This window comes from Heptranchias perlo, unplaced genomic scaffold, assembly GCF_035084215.1.
Source record: "Heptranchias perlo isolate sHepPer1 unplaced genomic scaffold, sHepPer1.hap1 HAP1_SCAFFOLD_268, whole genome shotgun sequence".
Lineage (NCBI taxonomy): Eukaryota > Metazoa > Chordata > Chondrichthyes > Hexanchiformes > Hexanchidae > Heptranchias > Heptranchias perlo.
The window spans coordinates 215786-239137 of NW_027139280.1; the positions used below are offsets into that span (position 1 = coordinate 215786).

A 23352-nucleotide genomic window follows, 5' to 3' on the forward strand; every position below is an offset into this window, starting at 1 on the left:
CTACAGGCCCACATCACCCTGCATTCCCCAGACTGTCCCTATTCTACAGGCCCACATCACCCTGCATTCCCCAGACTGTCCCTATTCTACAGGCCCACATCACCCTGCATTCCCCAGACTGTCCCTATTCTACAGGCCCTGATAATAGATGCTAGTAACTGCCCCACAACAGACATTAGGCCTATAATTTCCCAGTTTATCTCTCTCACCCTTCTTAAATATTGGAGTGACATTGGCAATTTTCCAATTCAGGAGGACAGTTCCTGAATCGAGAGAGTTTTGGAAGATCATGACTGGAGCATCTACAATTTCCTCACCTACTTCTTTTAATACCCTGAGGTAGAAACTATCAGGCCCTGGAGATTTATGTATCTTTAGTCTCATTATTTTCTCCATTATCATTTTTTTTTAAACTTGTATTAAATCTAGTAAGTTCCTCCCCTTGATTTATTTTTTGTTTTCCTTGTAGCTCTGGTACTTTATCCTCATCCTCTGATGTGACGACTGATACAAAGTAAGTATTTAGTAAGTCTGTCATTTCCTAATTTCCAATTACAATATCACCTGTGTCTGTCTTTAAGGGGCCCACATTACTCTGATCTTTCTCTTAACACACTTATAAAAACCTTTAGTGTTGTCTTTGGTATCCCTCAAGCTTTTTCTCGTATTCCATTTTTGCAGCTCTAACTACTATCTTTGTATCCCTGTGATGTTCTTCATATCTCTCCCTACCTGCAGGATCTCCACTGTTCTTTGCAGTCCTGTAAGCCCTTTCTTTTAGCTTTATACTATCTCTTACTTCTCTTGTTGACCAGAAGGGTCCTGGTGCAGAAGGGCTTCTAAAGTTTGGCTTCTTTTTTACAATTCAGTTTAGGGAATGAACAACGCTGGCAAGGCAGCATTTATTGCCCATCCTAGTTGCCACGAGGGTATAAAGAGTTAACCTCGTAGTGCGGGACTGGAGTCACCTGTAGGCCAGACCAGATAGAAGCAACAACTTCCATTCCCTGAAGGACATTAGTGAACCAGTTGGGTTTTTACAACAATCCGGCAGCTTTCATGGTCAATTTTTCTGGTGCTAGCCCAGAGATTGCCAGATTTATAGGCCCCGATATTACCAGGGAGGCGGGATGGCAGCCGGGGCCGGGGCGGGGGGGGTGGTGCCGATTGGGCGTATGGGTAACCCACCCAGTAAAATCTGTCCATCCCCACGCGATCACGGGTAAATTGAAGCCACTTACCGTGGCTTCAGGGGTTTCCAGTCATCAACCTGCGCAACGGGTGGACTGCGCACCCGCATCACAGGCCGTCAGCTGGAGGAGCCCTATTTAAAGGGGCAGTCCTCCAATGGTGCTCCTGCAGCAAACAACCAAAATTATACAATGAAGCAGACCAGGGAAAGGCTGCTCCCAGATTTACTGATGCCTCACTCCAGGTCCTACTGGATGGGGTGGAGGAGGAGGAGGGGGGATATTTTCTACCGGGCAGACGGGAAGAAGTGGCCTGCCTCTGCCACCAAGGCCTGGCTCGAGGTGGCAGAGGAGGTCACCAGCAGCAGCAACTTCTCATGCACATGGATACAGTGCAGGAATGACCTAAGTAGGTCAGCCAAAGTGAGTACACTTACTCATTCTCCTACACTCTGTCTTCCACATAACCGCCCCACCCCACAACTCCTTCTGCACTGCCAACACCCCTCACACCCACTCAAAGCTCATCCTCAATTTACCTGCACTTCCTCACCTCCCCAGTACTCATCCCACCACTACCGCTCAACCCAATCCTCACACAATGTCATGGCTCAGTCTCATGCTCACCCTCTGATGCATCTCTTTCACGGTCAGCCTCACCCAAACCAATGCATTCAGCGGTTGGCCACGTCACCATCCCTCATTCACGCCTCTCTACTTTCTCCCCTTATAGGAGAGCCCAGAATGCATGGGAGAGGGCGAAGACCGGAGGAGGGGGCCGCAACATCTGGTCATCCTCACAGACGCGGAGTTAAGCCGCACCCTCGAGTGCCTGTCCGTCGGGGACGCCGAGACTGCCACCCGACAAATGGCTGGTGACAGAACTTTAACATTCAGCACTCACAATAGCAAATGATGTTAACATGCCTTGCCATCTTCAGCACCTCAACATCTGTCAGCATGCTTAAAATCGCCTTCTGTTCTCTTACAGGGCCTTCAGAGACCGCCGAGAAGGCGGAGGGCGATTCCTCAGAGGACTTGCCGGCCTCTGAGGGGCACCGTCACATCTGAGCGAGCCATCCACCAGCGCAGATATACACACCTCGGTGGGTCCCCATCCTCACATAGTTGGGGTCGCACATGGTGAGTCACCACACGCGTGAGCACGAGCAGACACTGGTGGCAGGGGCAGCTGTGGAGAGTCCACATCGGTGGGAGCACTCTTCTCCAGGCTCTGCTCAACTGGATACAGATGCTGAAGCCTGGGGGCCATCCATAAAAAGGAGAATGATCGAGGGGCAGCAGCACATTTGCGAGGTGCTGGAACAAGTGCCACGCGCATTCTCCAAAATCGCACAGAGGATGGAGGAGTCACATCCCCTCAAAGAAAAAGGGTGGCACTGCCAAATTTAGAGCCCCCTGGTTGTCTAGAAGTATTCGGAGCAAGATAAAGCAAAAAAAGAAAGCTGATGACTGTCACAGAAAACTAAATACTGCAGAAAGCCTAGAGGAGTATAGAAAGTACAGGGATGACATAAAAAAGGAAATAAGGAAAGCTTGATATTAGCTAGTGAGATTAAAGAAAACCCAAAGATGTTTTATCAGTACATTAAGAACAAGAGGATAAGCTAAGGAAAAGGTGGGACCTATCAGGGATGATAAGGGTAACTTGTGTGTAGAAGCAGAGGATGTGGGTCGGGTTTTAAATGAATATTTTGTCTCCGTATTCACAAGGAAAGGGATGATCTGGACGTAGTAGTTAAAGAGGAGAGGTGTGAAATATTGGATAAGGTAAACATAACGAGAGAGGAAGTACTAGAGGGACTGGAATCCTTGAAAGTTGATAAGTCACCAGGGCCGGATGGATTGTTTCCTTGGCTATTGAAGGAAGTCAGGGAGGAAATAGTGGATGCTCTGAGGATCATTTTCCAATCCTCACTAGATACAGCGGAGGTACCGGAGGACTGGAAGACTGCAAACGTAATACCATTGTTTAAAAAAGGGTACGAGGGAAAGGCCGAACAATTATAGGCCGGTCAGTCTTACCTTGGTGGTGGGCAAACTATTAGAATCAATACTGAGAGATAGGATAAACTGTCACTTGGAAAGGCATGGTTTAATCAGGGATAGTCAGCATGGATTTGTTCAGGGAAAGTCATGCCTTACAAATCTGATTGAATTCTTTGAGGAAGTGACAAGGAGGGTCAATGAGGGTAGTGCAGTGGATGTTGTCTACATGGATTTTAGTAAGGCATTTGGCAAGGTCACACATGACAGACTGGTCAGAAAGGTAAAAGCCCATGGGATGCAGGGAAATGTGGCGAGTTGGATCCAAAATTGGCTGAGTAACAGGAAACAAAGGGTAAAAGTTGATGGATGTCTTTGCGAATGGAAATCCGTTTCCAGTGGTGTGCCACAGGGCTCAGTGTTGGGTCCCTTGCTGTTTGTGGTATATATTAATGATATGGACTTGAACGTAGGGGGCATGATTGGCAAATTTGCAGACGACACAAAAATTGGCCGTGTAGTTGACAGCGAAGAGGATAGCTGTAGACTCCAAGAAGATATCAATGGGTTGGTGGAGTGGGTGGAAAAGTGGCAAATAGAGTTCAACCCGGAGAAGTGTGAGGTAATGCACTTAGGGAGGGCAAACAGTAAAAGGGAATATGCGGTAAACGGGAATATATTGAGAGGGGTAGAGGAAGTGAGAAACCTTGGAGTGAATGTGCACAGGTCCTTGAAGGTAGCAGATTGGCAGAAAGATTAGAGGGGACATGAGGAAAAACTTTTTTTACCCAAGGGTGATGGGTGTATGGAATTCGCTGTCCGAATTGGTGGTAGAGGCAAGGACCCTCAACTCTTCTAAAAAGTACCTGGACCTGCACCTAAAGTGCTGTAAGCTGCAGGGCTATGGACCGGGTGCTGAAAGGTGGGATTAGAATGGGCACCTGGTTGTTCCTCAAGCCGGTGCGGACATGATGGGCCGAATGGCCCCCTTCTGTGCTGTACCTTTTCTACGGTTCTAACTCCTGCATGAGTGGAATGGTGTCACAGGTACTGCAGGGAATCTCAGATACCGTCACAGGGACGTGAGGGCATTTCTGAGATAGTGTTGCGGTTAAGTGCGGGAATATCTGCGATGGAGGGAATGCTAACCTCCTCTGAGCTTCAAGCATGGCTCACAAATGAGTCCATCGAGGCCCTGACAATGGCCCTTCGGACTCAGGGTGAGCCTTATACAGGCAGGCAGGTACTCCGGCACTGGTCTTACAAGGCTTCACACATGTCCTCCAAACTGTCGTCCAGCAGAGTGGTTGGAATGGTGTGGGCCTGGCCCAGGGGAGGGAAAATGGCAAAAGGGGACATGGAAGTGGGGACGCCACTCAAAGCGCCCCCACGTCTCACCCGTTGCCCCCCCCCTCAACCAGTACCCGCAATGCTGCCTCCTCTCCAGGTGGCAGAGTCTGTCCCTGCACAGGTGCAGGTGGAGCAGTCTTTGGAGGGGCCCTCATGGGCACCGAAACCCAGAGGGCGTAGGCCCAAAGCATCTAAAATCGGTTAGGGCATGAACAAGAGCAACCTGCCACTACCTCCGCTGCAGCCACAGGGGAGGCACCACATAGTAGTACTCATAAGCGTATGGTGAAGGTTTTGTGAGCACAAAGGTGTTTGACGGTTTGTCATGTTTTTTATTTATATTTTATTTTTGTTAATGGCACATTAAATATTATTGTTGTCACCACTACTGCCACGTCTTGGCCATTCTTGACTGGCTTGTGCAATAAGGCCCTTTCATGAGGTTCACCATGAACACCCACACTTGATGCCACCAATTGGGTCACTCTACAGTGGGTGTATGTGTAGTTTCAGGGGGCAGGGGCCGGTGTGGGGGTGGTGGCTGGTGTGGCTGCTGCTGCTCTGTCCAGGAGGACTGGACTCTTCACATTGTCTGATGTTAGGAGAACCGTTCACATATCAGTGACTCCCTGGCCTCATGAGCAGCCAGGTGAGCCGCTGTTCCACCCATGGGTTGCTCCTCCTCCTCTGCCTCCTCCCCCTCCCCCTCCCCATGGGTGGCAGATGTGGATGGGGCTTCCTCCAGCTGCACCCCTCTCTGTTGTGCCATGTTGTGCAGGGCACAACACACGACTATAATGCGTTCCACTCTGCTGGTGCGTATTGAAGCGCTCCCCCAGAATGATCAAGGCACCTGAAGCTCAATTGTTGACCTGGTAGCGATGTGGCTGTCGTTATGTCGACGCTGTTGCTCGGTGGTGGAGTTCCTCAGAGGTGTCATGGTCATGAGCAAAGAGTGCAGGGGGTATCCCTTGTCCCCGAGGAGCCAGCCCATCTGGGTGTTCGGTGCGTGGAAGAGGGGCAGGATATTGGAGTCTCCGAGGATGAAGGAATCGTAGCAGCTGCCAGGGTATCTGGCGCACACATGAAGGAATCTCCTGCGGTGGTCACAAACAAGCTGAGTGTTGATGGAGTGATAGCCCTTCCTGTTGATGAACAGTCCTGGCTCGTGTGGAGGTGCTCGTATTGCTATATGGGTGCAATCGATTACACCCTGCACCCATGGGAAGCCAGCCACAGCGTGGAATCCCACTGCCCTTTCAGTCTGGCCGCGTTCATCCATGGGGAAGTTGACGTAGTGCGAGGCCCTGCGAAAGAAGCTGTCCGTGACCTGCCTTATGCACGTGTGCAGACGACTGAGAGACCCTGGCGATGTCCCCGGTGGCACCCTGGAATGATCTGGAGGCGAAGAAGTTGAGGGCAGTGGTGACTTTGACAGCGACAGGTAAGGAGGTGCTGCTCGGGCCAGCCGGGAGCAGCTCGGCACGAAGGAGGCTGCAGATGTCTGCGACTACCTGGCGACTGACTCTGAGCCTCCGTATGCACTGCCCCTCATAGAGGTCCAGGAAGCCGAGCCTCAGTCTGTAGACCCTGTGGCGAGGGTAGTGCCTCCTGCGACGTCGCTCTCTCTGTTGTTGCCCTCCGTGCTCTTGTGTAGGTGCCTGAGGCGCAGAACTTTGTTGTGGAGCTCCACGTGGCGGAGATGGACGGCGTGCCTGGCAAGGCTAATGATGTTGCTCGTCCTCGGATGAAGTGATGAATGCAGCTATGGCGCCCCCCCCCAAGCCTGACGGTGTGAGTTGGAGGGGGTCCACAAAGTCGAGGTAAATGTGTTTGCACAGCAGAGTTTAGGGTATAAATTAAGAATTTTGAGTGGAAAGACAAAGTGTTGCAGCCAAAACTTTGTCTGAAGTGACAGAGTGCCCTGCTGCAATGACGTTTTCTCCCCACCTGTCAAATAATCCTTTGCATCTCCCACTGGCTGCTGGCTGAAACACGTCTGCTCCAATAGGGAGTGTTTCCCACAGCACGGGAAACACGCTGAGGATCCTTCAAAATTGCACCCCTGCCAAAATGTCCACTCAATGAGTACCTCAACTATCTACCTAACTACGTAAAGAAGCATACCGAGTCCCTCATTCGGGAGCTGCGCACACACCCGAACACGTCAGCGGGTTGGAGCCGGGCTCTGAACCCGCTCTAGGATTCCGTCATTTTAGGAGCCCCCAGCGCACCCGCTCGGCCATCCGAAAATCGGCCCCATAGAGTTCAATTTCACAACTTTCCATAATGGGATATGAACTCGTAACCTCTGGGTTAGAAAGGAAGATGGAACAAAGGAAGATGGTAGTGGTTGTTGGAGGCCAATCATCTCAGCCCCAGCACATTGCTGCAGGAGTTCCTCAGGGCAGTGTCCTTGGCCCAACCATCTTCAGCTGCTTCATCAACGACCTTCCCTCTATCATAAGGTCAGAAATGGGGATGTTCGCTGATGATTGCACAGTGTTCAGTTCCATTCGCAACCCCTCAGATAACGAAGCAGTCCGAGCCCGCAGGCAGCAAGACCTGGACAACATCCAGGCTTGGGCTGATAAGTGGCAAGTAACATTCGCGCCAGACAATGACCATCTCCAACAAAAGAGAGCCTAACCACCTCCCCATGACATTCAACAGCATTACCATCACCGAATCCCCCACCATCAACATCCTAGGGGTCACCATTGACCAGAAACTTAACTGGACCAGCCATATAAATACTGTGGCTACAAGAGCAGGTCAGAGTCTGGGTATTCTGCAGCGAGTGACTCACCTCCTGACTCCCCAAAGCCTTTCCACCATCTACAAGGCACAAGTCAGGAGTGTGATGGAATACTCTCCACTTGCATGGATGAGTGCAGCTCCAACAACATTCAAGAAGCTCGACACCACCCAGAACAAAGCAGCCCGCTTGATTGGCACCCCATCCACCACCCTAAACATTCACTCCCTTCACAACTGATGCACCGTGGCTGCAGTGTGTACCATCCACAGGTTGCACTGCAGCAACTCGCCAAGGTTTTTTCGACAGCACCTCCCAAACCTGTGACCTCTATCACCTAGAAGGACAATGGCAGCAGGTACATGGGAACAACACCACCTGCACGTTCCCCTCCAAGTCACACACCATCCTGACTTGGAAATATATCGCCGTTCCTTCATTGTCGCTCGGTCAAAATCCAGCAACTCCCTAACTAACACACGGACTGCAGCGGTTCAAGAAGGCGGCTCACCACAACCTTCTCAAGGACAATTAGGGATGGGCAATAAATGCAGGCCTCGTCAGCGACGCCTACATCTCATGAATGAATAAAAAAAAACATTACCAGACTCATTAAGTTCAGTATCTGGGACGAATTTCCTCAGGCCTCCACTGGACTCCTACCATAACTCCAGCAGAACCCTCCAGAAAATGTCAAGGACTTGGGGTACGCCAGGTTCCCACCGATTCCGGGACTTTCCATTTGGCATTGAAAGGGGCCGAGCCTCCACCCACCTCTTACAAGGCCAATGACGCCTGGGAGGCAGGGACTCCCTTTGCTGGTTGTTGCTGATTCCCCGCCTCAGTTGGGAGCTGGCTGATTCTGGAGGCTGGTACGCTGAGTAAGATGAGCCATACTGGCCTCCAGGTGGGTGCGGATTGAGACCCAGCACTGTGATATGGGGACGTTCTTTTTAATCAGACACATATACAGCACAGGCACGTAATTTTCTGGCACAAGGTTGTGTATTTGCCAAGTCACTGAGATGTTATCCAGTCTGCCTGCAGTTGCTGTTTTCCAACACCTGTTAAGGCAAAACTAAAAACATAGAAAATAGGAGCAGGAGTCGGCCATTCAGCCCTTCGAGCCTGCTCCGCCATTCAATATGATCATGGCTGATCCTCTATCTCACTATCATACTCCCGCTCTCTCCCCATACCCCTTGATGCCTTAACCCCGAAGATTAAATCCAGATTTCTCTGTACAATTGTTATTTATTATAAAACTGCTGCCACAGTCCTCAGTGGGTAAAGAGCTGATTGATCGAGGTTAGGGAGAAAATAAATGGCAAAGGCTGGAAATCTAAAATGAGAACAGAAAATATTGAAAAAACAAAGCAGGTCTGTGAGCATCGGAAGAGACAAAAGACAGGTGAACGTTTTAGTTTGAGGCCCCTTAACTCTCACCAAAAGGTCTCCACTTAAAACACTAACATCTTTTCTCAGATGCTGACACACCTGCCAGCATTTTCTTTTCATTTAAGGGCAGGATTTGTTGTACCTCTCAATATACAGCCTATAGTCATTTGCTGACACAATGGGAGGAGATCAACGTTGTCACTAGACTTATTTAGCGTATTGGTACCAATAAATATTGGGGAAAGAACATTTCCACCAATACACTACTATTGTGCCAATACACGTCTCGTGTCAAACTCCTACTTCATCACCGTAAATTTCTCCTACCAGTGACAGACTTGTAATTACTATTACTTCATCTTAATATTATTTCGGGTAACTAGCTCCATACACAGCCCAAATTTGGGAGGATGGAATGGACAATTGCGCTGCTGGGTGTTTTTGACGATTTATGTAGACACAATATAGAAATTTTACACGCCTTGCCACTACATTTTTACTGAAATCCGAGTGTTAAAGCTGAGGATGGTCAGATTTGCCCACCTACCGCCAACTTTGCGTCCAAATCTGCGTCAGAAGACACCACGTGCTCGTCCTCTTTCTTCCCTGTCGCTTTGATGAGCGCCTGCTTTGTCTTCCAGTATTTCTTCTGCATCTGGCTCACCATCGACTTGTCATCATCGAGAACATGTCGGTTAAACATTTCTCCAGGATACCTAGTGACAACAACAGCCAGTCACTCGTTGCTTCGGTAACCCCAAAGTACGTTTTGTTTCCCCCACTGATAGGTTATAAATAGTGTGGTATGGAGGTTGGTGAATAAGTCACAACCTTAAATATCCCAATATCATGCAGGATCCTACATTAAATTCACATATTCAGGGTGCTTGCACCAACCAACAATAACGAGAAGCAGCCATCACTATCAAAAATATCTTTCAATCTCTGTATAAATGTACAATATATACAAACACAGAGGCAGAAGTCCAATTGCAGTCTTCCAAACCCCTTGGTTGGAACGTACTACCAGATATCTGCAGTTTAATTCAATTTCCAGAACAGATTATTGCAGGCCTTTCACTTTAAAAGCTGTTTAGCTGCTTCCCCGCACCCCAATCGCCAGTGATGGCCGTGTATACATAATAAGCTGGGGAAGGTGTTGTTGCATTGGTGGGGACAGATTTCTGTTCTTGTAAAGGGTGCCTTTCTGGTTGAGGTGGGGGTCTGTAGCTAGTTCACTCCCTGTTCATCACTTCACCTGGTGGAGAAGAGGCATTTGACTGACTGTGCTAGTCTTCAGGTCAGGGTGGGAATACGCGCAGATTCCAGAAGGAATGACTGAGTGATGGAACTGTGCCTATGGTCTGATCACTGGGGGAACTGGGACATTTTACAGGGCCAGATTTCTCCGGGTTGGAGTCTACAGGTCAAGATGGAGCTTTCCTCTTTAACCATCTACTTCAAGGCCATTTCCCAGCAGTGGTGGGGAGGAGATCCCGAAGAGCACTCTCTGGAACTCCTGCCATGACTGGGGGAGGGACAGGGGCTCCAAAGGGCTTTTTACTACCTATAAACATTTATCTGTGGCACAATTATAATTTGTTAATTCACTGTTTATGCTGAATAAAGATAGGAAGACAAAGTATAACAAAATAGTTGTTCTTTGGCGTCAATTTTAAGATTATTTTGGTGTCCTTCATTGCTTGGGAGGCTAAACAGCTGGTGCACTGATAACAACTACGACTGCAGTGAATCGGAGGTCTGGATCATCGGGAGCTCAACCTGGGAATATAGAACCTTGTGTTCACCTTGGAGAACTCTTAAAAAAAAAATAAACTAGAAAACACAGCAGTGGAAGGCAAAAGAGCAGCAGGAATGAGAGGGGAACGGGACAGATGCACAAAGGAGCAGAAAGGTTAGAGAACAACCAGAAGAGATACAGTTGAGAAAGTGACTGACAACAGGCTGGGGGCCGAGGTGGGGGGAGAATCCAGGCATGCACAGCATCAAGGCGAAATCATTCTGGGAATGACCCATAGGTCCCAGAGCCAAACCACTGCTGCAAATGAGTGTGTACAGCAGTATTTTTGCTCAGGGATTGATGAATTGTGGAACACCTTTGTTCACCAAGGCACAGTGATAAGATGCAGGCTCCATTCTCCCCTTCTGCAGTCTTTCCTATTTCAACATTGTGGCTGTGGGGAGGCATCAAGTGGAGGCCAATTCACCTCAGGTATTCTTATGAACCACCTAGTGCCCAGTTTGGAGAACACTGCAGACCACAGAAACCAGTGAACTTAAGTCACTAATGTGAGCTCACAGGCCGTAACTGAGCTTTGCCCTGGTGGCATCATTTCAAACCCAGAACTGAGCAACGGCCTGGTAACTTGCTTACATGAATCTGGGGTCCTCTATCTACAGTATCAGAATGTCATCGGATATTACTACTGTTGTATTACTAAATGCTTACCCCCGATGACTGTCCATTGCGTACTGTTCCTCTTGTGAGCAACCTAAACAGAGAATCAACAGAAGCAATTAGATCCAAACTTTTCAATTTCAGAACAATTAACAAAAGAAAGAGCTCGCAATTATAAAGTGCCTTTCTTGACCTCAGAACGTCACAAAGCCCTTCACAGCCAATTAAGTACTTTTTTGAAGTGTAGTCACTGCCTCACGTAGGGAAACAATAACTGTTGTCACTAGGATTGCAGTACAATGGGCATGTGAAATTACAATCAGACTTTGCTATCAGTAAGAAGCATTACCAGCAAACTGATTAATTATATACAACAACAACTGGCATTTATAAAGCATCTTTAACGTAGTAAAACGTCCCAAGGCCCTATCAAACAAAATTTGACTCCAGGCAACACAGTTATTATAATAAAATAAAAGATGAATGGGGAGCATGTTGCAAGAGCGGAATGTGGTCCCAGAGTTTAAGGCCATACAAATTACTTAAGCCTCACATGAAGTCAAATTAGATTACAGCGTATTACAGCTCATGGTATCATTGTAGGTACAGGACAGGATCATAGTAGGTACAGGACAGGAGGAGGCCATTCGGCCTATCATGCCTGTGCTGACTCTTTGAAAGCTATCCAATTAGTCCCATTCCCCTGCTCTTTCCGCCAAACCCTGTAAAATGTTTTCTCTTCAAGTATTTATCCAATTCCCTTTTGAAAGTTACTACTGAATCTGCTTCCACCACCCTTTCAGGCAGCGCATTCCAGATCATTACAACTCGCTGCATAAAAAAATGTTTCCTCATGTTGCCTTTGGTGCTTTTGTCGATCTGTGTCCTCTGGTGACCGACCCTTCTACCATTGGAAACAGTTTCTCCTTATTTACTCTAATCAAAACCGTTCATGATCTTGAATACCTCTATCAAATCTCCCCTTAACCTTCTCTGCTCTAAGGAGAACATTCCCAGCTTCTCCAGTCTCTCCACGTAACTAAAGTCCCTCATCCCTGGAACCATTCTAGTAAATCTCCCCTGCACCCTCTCTAAGGCCTCGACATCCTCCCTAAATTGTAGTGCCCAGAATTGAACACAATACTCCAGCTGAGGCCTAACCAGTGTTTTATAAAGGTTTAGCATAACTTCCTTGCTTTTGTACTCTATGCCTCTATTAATAAAGCCATTTTTAACAGCCTTCTCAACTTGTCCTGCCACCTTCAAAGATTTGTGTATGTGAACCCCCAGGTGTCTCTGTTTTAATTTTGTTTTTGTTGCATGGAATGCTTTGACACAGGGGGTGGTTGAAGCAGAGCATCTTTTAAATGGAAGAACAGATATACATTTGAAGGGGAGAAGACACAGGGTCACATGGGTTGGAGTCGGGGTATTGGGACCATGAGATGCATTTGGATTGCTCGAGCAAAGAGCTGCCAGGACCTTTTAAAGAAAAAAGACATAGTATCATAGTAATATAAGAGGATGGTACAGCACAGGAGGAGGCCATTCAGCCCATCGTGCCTGTGCTGGCTCTTTGAAAAGAGCTATCCAATTAGTCCCATTCCCCTGCTCTTTCCCTATAGCCCTGCAAATATTTTCCCTTCAAGTATTTATCCAACTCCCTTTTGAAAGTTACTGTTAAATCTGCTTCCACCGCCCTTTCAGGCAGTGCATCCCTGATCATAACAACTTGATGCGTAAAAAAATGTTTCCTTTTGTCGCCTCTCGCTCTTTTGCTGATTACCTTAAATCTGTGTCCTCTGGTTACTGGCCCTCCTGCCACTGGAAACAGTTTCTCCTTATTTACTCTATCGAAACCGTTCATGATTTTGAACACCTCGATCAAATCTCCTCTCAATCTTTTCTGTTCCAAGGAGAACAACCCCAGCTTCTCCAGTCTCTCCACATAACTGAAGTCCCTCATCCCTGGTATCATCCTAATAAATCTTTTCTGCACCCTCTCTAAGGCCTTGGCATCCCTCCTAAAGTGCGGTGCCCAGAATTGAACACAATACTCCAGCTGAGGCCTAACCAGTGTTTTAGCATAACTTCCTTGCATTTGTACTCTATGCCTCTACTTATAAAGCCAAGAATCCCGTATGCTTTTTTAAAGCCTTCTCAATTTGTCCTGCCACCTTCAACGATTTGTGTAAGTGCACCCCCAGGTCTCTCTGTTCCTTCATCCCCTTTAAAATTGTACCATTTAGTTTATATCGCCTCTCCTCATTCTTCCTACCAAAATGTATCACTTCACACTTCTCAGCATTAAATTCCATCTGCCATATGTCTGCCCATTTCACCAGTCTGTCTGTGTCCTCCTGAAGTCTGTTACTATCCTCCACATTGTTTACTACATTTCCGAGTTTCGTGTCATCTGCAAACTTTGAAATTATACTCTCTATACCCAAGTCCAGGTCATTAATATATATCAAAAAGAGCAGTGGTCCTAATACTGACCCCTGGGGAACACCACTGTATAGTTCCCCCCAGTCTGAGAAACAACCGTTCACCACTATGAACTGGACATTAGATGGTTACAGTTTCTAGTTGCTGAAACTTTAACCTATCTTATTACTTTACAGATGCTGACAGACCTGCAGTGCATTTTAGCTTTTATTTCAGATTTTCTGCTGCCCATATCTTAACTCGGACCAAGTCCTGCTCACCAACCCGCACTGGCTCCTGGTCCAGCAATGCCTCGATTTTAAAATTCTCATCCTCAGGATGGTATGTTGCCTCCCTGGTGCCAGGGTCATGGATGTTACTGAGCGGCTACAAAACATTCTCGGGGCGGGGGGTGGTGAACAGCTAGAGGTGGTGGCCCGTAATCAGTACCAACGACATAGGTAGAAAGAGGGATGAGGTCCTGCAGGCAGAGTTTAAGGAGTTAGGAAAGAAATTAACAAGCAGGACCTCAAGGGCAGTAATCTCCAGATTACTCCCGGTGCTACGCGCTAGTGAGTATGGAAATAGGAGAATAGTGCAGATGACTGCATGGTTGGAGAGGTGATGCAGGAGGAGGGAGGGTTTTGGATTCCTGGGGCATTGGGACCAGTTCTGGGGGAGGTGGGAACTGTACAAGCCGGACGGGTTGCACCTCAACAGGGCCGGGACCAATATCCTTGTGGGGAGGTTTGTTAGTGCTGTTGGGGAGGGTTTAAGCTAACTTGGCAGGGAATGGGAACCTGAGAGGAGATTCAGAAGGGAAAGTAATAAAGCTGGAAGTGGAAGGTAGAAAAGCAGTAAGTGAAATTGGAAGGCAGCGGAAACAAAGGCCAGCGGCAAATAAGGTCAAAGTGGGAAAAAATATTAAAAAGGCAAAATTAAAGCCACTTTATCTGAATGTACGCAGCATTCGCAACAAGGTAGATGAATTGACGGCACAAGTAGAAGTAAATGGGTCTGATCTAATTACCATTACAGAGACGTGGCTGCAGGGTGACCAAGGCTGGGAACTGAATATTCAAGGATATTCAACATTTAGGAAGGACAGCAAAAAAGGAAAAGGAGGTGGGATAGCGCTGTTAATAAAGGATGAGATCAGTACAATAGTGAGAAAGGATCTTGGCTCAGAAAATCAAGATGTAGAATCAGTTTGGGTGGAGCTAAGAAACATCAAGGGGCAGAAAACATTGGCGAGAGTTGTTTATAGGCCACCAAACAGTAGTGGTAATGTAGGGCACGGTATAAAGCAGGAAATTAGAAGTGTATGTAACAAGGGTAATACAGTAATCATGGGAGACTTTAATCTTCATATAGATTGGGCAAATCAAATTAGCACTAATACTGTGGAGGATGAATTCCTGGAACATATACGAGATAGTTTTCTAGATCAGTATGTTGAGGAACCAACTAGGGAACAGGCTGTTTTAGATCTGGTATTGTGCAATGAGAAAGGGTTAATTAATAATCTTGTTGTAAAGGAGCCCTTAGGGAAGAGTGACCATAATATGATAGAATTCTTCATTAAGTTTGAAAGTGATGTAGTTCAACCCGAAACTAGGGTCTTAAATCTAAACAAAGGAAACTACGAAGGTATGAGGCACAAGTTGGCTGTGGTTGATTGGGGAACTACATTGCAAGGTATGATGGTAGACAGGCAATGGCTAGCATTTAAAGAATTAATACATAATTTACAACAAATATATATTCGTTTAAGGCACAAAAACTCAACAGGAAAAGTGGTCCAACCGTGGCTAACAAGAGAAATTAAAGACAGTATTAAATCAAAGGAAGAGGCATATAAAGTTGCCAGAAAAAGCAGTGAGCCTGAGGATTGGGAGCATTTTAGAATTCAGCAAAGGAGGACCAAGAAATTGATAAAGAGGGAAAATAGAATATGAGAGTAAACTAGCGAGAAACATAAAAACAGACTGTAAAGCTTCTATTGTATGTAAAAAGGAAAAGACTGGCGAAGGCAAATGTGGGTCCCTTACAGACAGAGAGGGGAGAATTTATAATGGGGAATAAGGAAATGGCAGAGAAATTAAACAAATATTTTGTGTCTGTCTTCACGGAAGAAGACACAAAAAATCTCCCAGAAATACTAGAGAACCAAGGGTCTGGTGAGAATGAGGAACTGAAAGAAATTTGTATGAGTAAAAAAATAGTACTACAGAAATTAATGGGACTGAAAGTCAATAAATCCCTAGGACCTGATGATCTACATCCCAGGGTTTTGAAAGAGGTGGCTATAGAGATAGTGGATGCACTGGTTGTCATCTTCCATAATTCTATAGATTCTGGAACGGTTCCTGCAGATTGGAAGGTAGTCAATGTAACCCCAGTATTTAAGAAAGGAGGGAGAGAGAAAACAGGGAACTACAGACCTGTTAGCCTGACATCAGTAGTAGGGAAAATATTAGAATCTTTTATAAAGGATGTGATGAAAGGACACTTAGAAAATAATAATAGGATTTGGCAGAGTCAACATGGATTTATGAAAGGGAAATCACGTTTGACAAACCTATTGGAGTTCTTTGAGGATGTAACTAGTAGAATAGATAAGGGGGAACCAGTGGATGTGGTGTATTTGGATTTTCAGAAGGCTTTCGATAAGGTCCCACACAGGAGGTTGATGAACAAAGTTAGAGCACATGGAATTGGGGGTAATATACTGGCATGGATTGAGAATTGGTTAACAGACAGAAAACAGAGAGCAGGAATAAACAGGTCTTTTTCAGGTTGGCAGACTGTGACTAGTGGGGTACCGCAGGGATCAGTGCTTAGGCCCCAGCTATTCACAATATATATCAATGATTTGGATGAGGGGACCAAATGTAGTATTTCCAAAGTTTGCTGATGACACAAAACTGGGTGGGAATGTGAGTTGTGAGGAGGATGCAAAGACGCTTCAAGGGGATATAGGCAGACTAAGTGAGTGGGCAAGAACATGGCAGATGGAATATAATGTGGAAAAATGTGAAGTTATCCACTTTGGTAGGAAAAACAGAAATGCAGAGTATTTTTTAAATGGTGAGAGATTGGGAAATGTTGATGTTCAAAGGGACCTGGGTGTCCTTGTACATGAGTCACTGAAAGCTAACATGCAGGTGCAGCAAGCAATTAAGGCAGCAAATATATGTTGGCCTTTATTACAAGAGGATTTGAGTACAGGAGTAAAGATGTCTTACTGCAATTATATAGGGCCTTGGTGAGACCGCACCTGGAGTATTGTGTACAGTTTTGGTCTCCTTACCCAAGAAAGGATATACTTGTCATAGAGGGAGTGCAATGAAGGTTCACCAGACTGATTCCTGGGATGGCGGGACTGTCGTATGAGGAGAGATTGAGTAGACTCGGCATGTATTCTCTCGAGTTTAGAAGAATGAGAGGTGATCTCATTGAAACATACAAAATTGTTACAGGGCTCGACAGGGTAGACGCAGGGAGGATGTTTCCCCTGGCTGGGGAATCTAGAACCAGGGGTCACAGTCTCAGAATAAGGGGTAGGCCATTTAGGACTGAGATGAGGAGAAATTTCTTCACTCAGAGGGAGGTGAATCTTTGGAATTCTCTACCCCAGAGGGCTGTGGAGGCTCAGTCATTGAGTACATTCAAAACAGAGATCAATAGATTTCTAGATATTAAAGGCATCAAGGGATATGGGGATAGTGCAGGAAAATGATGTTGAGGTAGAAGATCAGCCATGATCTTGTTGAATGGCGGAGCAGGCTCGAGGGGCTGGATGGCCTACTCCTGCTCCTATTTCTTATGTTCTTATGTTTTCATGTTTTCAAATCCCTCCATGGGCTCGCCCCCTCCCTATCTCTGTAACCAACTACAACCCAACAACCCTCCAAGATCTCTGCACTCCTCCAATTCTTGCCCCTTGCACATCCCTGATTTTCTTCGCTCCACCATTGTCAGCTGTGCCTTCAGCTGCCAAGGCCTAAGCTCTGGAATTCCCTCCCTAAACCTTTCCGTCTCTCTGTCCTCCTTTAAGACGCTCCTTAAAACCTACCTCTCGGTCACCTGTCCTAATATCTCCTTATGTGGCTTGATGCCAAATTTTGTTTGATAGCGCTCCTGTGAAGTGCCTTGGGATGTTTTACTACATTAAAGGTGCTATATAAATGCATGTGGTTGTTGTCTTTAAAACTATGAATGGGTTTGATAGGGTAGACATAGAGAAAATGTTTCCACTTGTGGGGGAGTCCAGAACTAGCACATAAATATAGAACAGTCTCCAATAAATCCAATAGGGAATTCAGGAGAAACTTCTTTACCCAGAGAGTGGTTAGAATGTGGAACTCGCTACCACGAGGAGTAGCTGAGGCAAATAGCATAGATGCATTTAAGGGGAAGCTAGATAAACACATGAGGGAGAAAGGAATAGAAGGATACATTGATGAGGTGAGATGAAGTAGGGAGGGAGGAGGCTCATGTGGAGCATAAACACTGGCAGAGACCAGTTGGGCCGAATGGCCTGTTTCTGTGCTGTAAATTCTATGTAAGTTCTTGTCAGATACTACTGACTTGTTCCAAAGTTAGCTGAGGAGGAGCGTTTGTCTCTGGAGTTTCAGTGGAGAATACTGTATTGGTAACAACGTTCACATAAGGAAAAAAGAACTTACATTTATATAGCACCCTTTCATGTCTTAAAGCATTTTACAACCAATGGATTATTTCTGAAGTGCAGTCAGTGTTATGTCAGCAAATGCAACAGCCAATTTGTGCACAGTAAGGACGAATGATTGACCACATAGTCTGCTCTTTTTGCTGTTGGTTGAGGGATGATTGTTGACCAAGACACTGGGAGAATTCCTTTCTCTCCTTCAAATAGTGAAAGACGGTACCTCCGCCTCAGCTTAGATTCTGTGCTCAAGTCCTTTTGAAAATCCAAGTATATTACACCTACTACATTACCCTTATCTACTCTTTGTTACTTCCTCAAAGAACTCAATAAGATTAGTCAAGCACCTTTTGAAATCTGTGCTTACTATGCTTTTTTATATTTTTGGTTTCTAGGTAAATGGATGAGATTTTTAGATTCAAGTCCCACCCAAAACATTAGCCTGTCTTTTCTCTTTTGAATGCTGACAGACCTGCTGGCAGATTTCTTTGCATTCCAGCATTCAGCATTTTTTTAAATATCTGGAAGACTTGCGACCAGCATATATTTATTGATAAAATTCACCAAAACTGTTGCTTAATAAACTATTTCAATGCACCCCAACTCAAGTGGTCTCTTCTCCATCCAGATCAGATTGAACTGACTAGACCCAGAGTCATTCAGACTCAACAATGGTTTGAATTGAAAGGGGGGAGGGGGGGGGGGGAAGGAGGAGGGAAATCACACTTAACTCAATACACTTATCTGATACTCTTAATTCACTGCCTCAAATTGCTCTGCATACCACCAGTGACAGTACTGTACCGTATTATACAGTGACAGCCCTGTACCCACCAGTACTGTATCCCAGTGTTATACACTGACACACCTGTACCCACCAGTACTGTACCCCAGTGTTATACAGTGACAGCCCTGTACCCACCAGTACTGTATCCCAGTGTTATACAGTGACAGCCCTGTACCCACCAGTACTGTACCCCAGTGTTATACAGTGACAGCCCTGTACCCACCAGTACTGTACCCCAGTGTTATACAGTGACAGCCCTGTACCCACCAGTACTGTACCCCAGTGTTATAGTGACAGACTTGTACCCACCAGTACTGTACCCGTTATACAGTGACAGACCTGTACTCACCAGTACTGTATCCCAGTGTTATAGTGACAGACCTGCACCCACCAGTACTGTATCCCAGTGTTATAGAGACAGACCTGTGCCCACCAGTACTGTACCCCAGTGTTATACAGAGACAGACCTGTACCCACCAGTACTGTACCCCAGTGTTATACACTGACACACCTGTACCCACCAGTACTGTACCCGTTATAGTGACAGACCTGTACCCACCAGTACTGTACCCCAGTGTTATACAGTGACAGACCTGTACCCACCAGTACTGTACCCGTGTTATACAGTGACAGACCTGTACCCACCAGTACTGTATCCCAGTGTTATACAGTGACAGACCTGTACCCACCAGTACCATATCCCAGTGTTATACAGTGACAGACCTGTACCCACCAGTACCATATCCCAGTGTTATACAGTGACAGACCTGTACCCACCAGTACTGTACCAGTGTTATACAGTGACAGACCTGTACCCACCAGTACTGTACCCCAGTGTTATACAGTGACAAACCTGTACCCACCAGTACTGTATCCCAGTGTTATACAGTGACAGACCTGTACCTACCAGTACTGTACCTGTGTTATACAGTGACAGACCTGTACCCACCAGTACTGTACCCGTGTTATAGTGACAGACCTGTACCCACCAGTACTGTATCCCAGTGTTATACAGTGACAGACCTGTACCCACCAGTACTGTATCCCAGTGTTATAGTGACAGGCTTGTACCCACCAGTACTTACCCCAGTGTTATACAGAGACAGACCTGTACCCATCAGTACTTACCCCAGTGTTATACAGTGACAGACCTGTACCCACCAGTACTGTACCCCAGTGTTAGTGACAGACCTGTACCCACCAGTACTGTATCCCAGTGTTATAGTGACAGGCTTGTACCCACGAGTACTTACCCCAGTGTTATACAGAGACAGACCTGTACCAATCAGTACTTAGCCCAGTGTTATACAGTGACAGACCTGTACCCACCAGTACTTACCCCAGTGTTATACAGTGACAGACCTGTACCTACCAGTACTGTACCTGTGTTATACAGTGACAGACCTATACCTACCAGTACTGTACCCCAGTGTTATACAGTGACAGACCTGTACCTACTAGTACTGTACCCCAGTGTTATACAGTGACAGACCTGTACCCACCAGTACTGTACCCCAGTGTTATAGTGTGACAGACCTGTACCCACCAGTACTGTACCCCAGTGTTATACAGTGACAGACCTGTACAGACCAGTACTGCACCCTAGTTGTATACAGCTAAAAATGCTCTCTCCAGCTACATCACAAATCTGCCTTTTTTTTTGGACCATGAAATTGAATTCCACAATCCCACCTTTTCCGTGAGCCAGCTCCCGGCATCACTGCTGTTAAATCTGGTGTGTGCCAACTGTTAGACCACCTGTGGAAATCACATTTTACAGCAGGAACACTGGACTCAAGCGCACAAATAGCTTAAATGGAGATTAAGTACAAAAACTTCACCCGAGTGACTGTTAACATGACCTGAACCGCACAATGGGATTAAGTCTTCAAATCATCCTAAAATATTGTCATTTGAATGAGGTCTTTTTTTTTAAAAAAGAACAGCAGCAAATGTCCCAGCAAATATTGGACAGCTAGTGTGCTTGATGCTATTGCAGGGTTAACAATGGTCACATTGTTTCTCAAAGGGCACAACCCAGACCAATACTGAGCCATGAAACAGCCGTTCACAACCTCAGGACGTCCCATGGAAGAATCCTAGTATCATAGTTCCAAAGTCCCAAAGCGCTTTACAGCCAATTAAGTATTTTTGAAGTGTCGTCACTGTTATAATGTACCAAACCCGGCAGCCAGAGTTGAAAAATTCAAAGTTGCTACTTTCCCGTGGCAATCAATCACTCTGTTGGGAAACTAGCACTTGAAACAATCTGCATTCAGCAAGCTCAAAATCAATTAAATAAATGACCAGATAATCTGTTTTTAGTGGTGTTGGTTGAGGGATAAATATTGGTCCCTGCTTTTCTTCAAATAGTGCCATGGGATTTTTTTACCTCCAGCTAAGAGGACAGATGTGACCTCGGTTTAATGTCTCATCCGAAAGACCGGACCTCTGACAGTGCAGCGCTCCCTCAGTACTGCACTGGAGTGTCAGCCTGGATTACGTGCTTAAATCTCTGGAGTGAGACTTGAACCTTCTGACTCAGAGGTGAGAATGCTACTCACTGAGTCACCGCTGACACCTAAAAAAGCCTACTAGTTAAATTTAAAGCCGATTCACAGTAATCCCAGGAAATTAGGCAAGAAATTAGCTAATGGGTACAAAACAAGTAGTTGATGGAGGAATTATGCCAGGATGGGGTGAAATACTAAGTGAGGTGCTCCAGGGTACAGTGTGGGGCCCACTACTCTTTCTAATTTATATCATAACTCGGATTGGATCACAGTGCAAATCAGAAGTGGAATCAGAGGAGACAACTCAGAAATAACTGAGTCGATAAAATATGTACATGGACAGAACGACAGCTGAAATTATGTGCAAGCAAGTGAAAAGTATTGTACACAAGGAGGGAAAAAAAGGACACATGTACTCCATGAATGGTGTTGAAACATAGGAACAGGAGGAGGCCATTCAGCCCCTCAAGCCTATTCCGCCATTCAATTAGATCGCGGCTGATCTGTATCTTAACTCCATCTACCCGCCTTGGTCCCCTCTTCCTCAATACTCTTACCCGACAAAATTCTACCAATCTCAGTTTTGAAATTTTCAATTGACCCCCCAGCCTCAACAGCTTTCTGTGGGGGGGGGGGGGGAAAGAGAGTTCCAGATTTCCACTCCCCTTTGGGTGAAGAAGTGCTTCCTGACATCACCCCTGGACGGCCGAGCTCTAATTTTAAGGTTATTCCCCCTTGTTCTGGACTCCCCCCACCGGAGGAAATAGTTTCTCTCTATCCACCCTATCAAATCCTTTAATCATCTGAAACACCTCAATCAAATCACCCCTTTAATCTTCTATTCTGAAGGGAATACGAGCCCAGTCTGTGAAACCTGTCCTCATAATTTAACCCTTTTAGCCCCAGTATATTTCTGGTGAATCTGCACTGCGCCCTCTCCAAGGCCAATAAATCCTTCCCTGAGGTAATTCCCACCCTGACACACATCTGCCTGGAGACACATGAAAGTGACTTGAACAATTCGAATGGTCCAGTTTTAATGTGAGTCCCCCACCCCCGCAGATTTTAATTAATTTATCAGAACGGCCTGAACAATATTAAAGGGGCAGGGGCCCTGCTGAGGGGAGGGGGAGGGGGAGGGGAGGAGGAGGGGGAGGGAGAGGGAGAGGGAGGGGGGGAGGGAGGGAGGGAGGGGGGAGGGGAGGGAGGGGGGAGGGGAGGGAGGGGGGAGGGGAGGGGGGGAGGGGAGGGGGGGGGGGGGGAGGGGGGGAGGGGAGGGGGGGAGGGAGGGGCGCTCTCCCACATTCACCTGCTCCAGCTTTGCAGCGTCACCTCCCACGGGCCGTGTCCACCGGGCCGCAGCTCCACGAAAACCAAGGCCCCGCTCCCTCTCACAGGCCGCGGCGCTGGATGCCGGCTCCAGGCCGGACCGGCGGCTTCCTCCCCGCCGGACGCACTGGCACTGACCGGCTGCCGAGCCCGCTCTCGCCGGCTTTATTGACACGGGCGGTCCGGGTCGTCGCGCTGAGAGCGGACTCACTGTTTACCTCACAAGATCCGCCTCGGAAGCCGCCGTAGCAGGATGTGAGCAGAGTCCTCCGGCCAGCTGGGGGCGCTGCGGCTGGGTCAGTCCTCCGGCCACGGGGCGACGCTGCGGCTGGGTCAGTCCTCCGGCCAGCTGGGGGCGCTGCGGCTGGGTCAGTCCTCCGGCCACGGGGCGGCGCTGCGGCTGGGTCAGTCCTCCGGCCAGCTGGGGGCGCTGCGGCTGGGTCAGTCCTCCGGCCACGGGGCGACGCTGCGGCTGGGTCAGTCC

At 47.1% G+C, this 23352-nt stretch overlaps 1 protein-coding gene across 2 annotated transcripts in view; it reads right to left on the bottom strand.

Moving 5' to 3' along the window:
- LOC137310662 (islet cell autoantigen 1-like) overlaps window positions 1-23110 on the bottom strand; it is an 89556-nt gene extending 66446 nt beyond the window's left edge. For both annotated transcript variants that reach the window (XM_067978364.1, XM_067978365.1), the window contains exons 1-3: window positions 22849-23110; window positions 11174-11216; window positions 9251-9419 (exon numbers count right to left, since the gene is read on the bottom strand). In XM_067978364.1, the coding sequence (XP_067834465.1) occupies window positions 9251-9419; window positions 11174-11190 (186 nt within the window). In that variant the 5' untranslated portion in view covers window positions 11191-11216; window positions 22849-23110. The remainder of the gene's footprint in view (window positions 1-9250; window positions 9420-11173; window positions 11217-22848) is intronic.
- Between the last annotated feature and the right edge of the window lie 242 nt (window positions 23111-23352).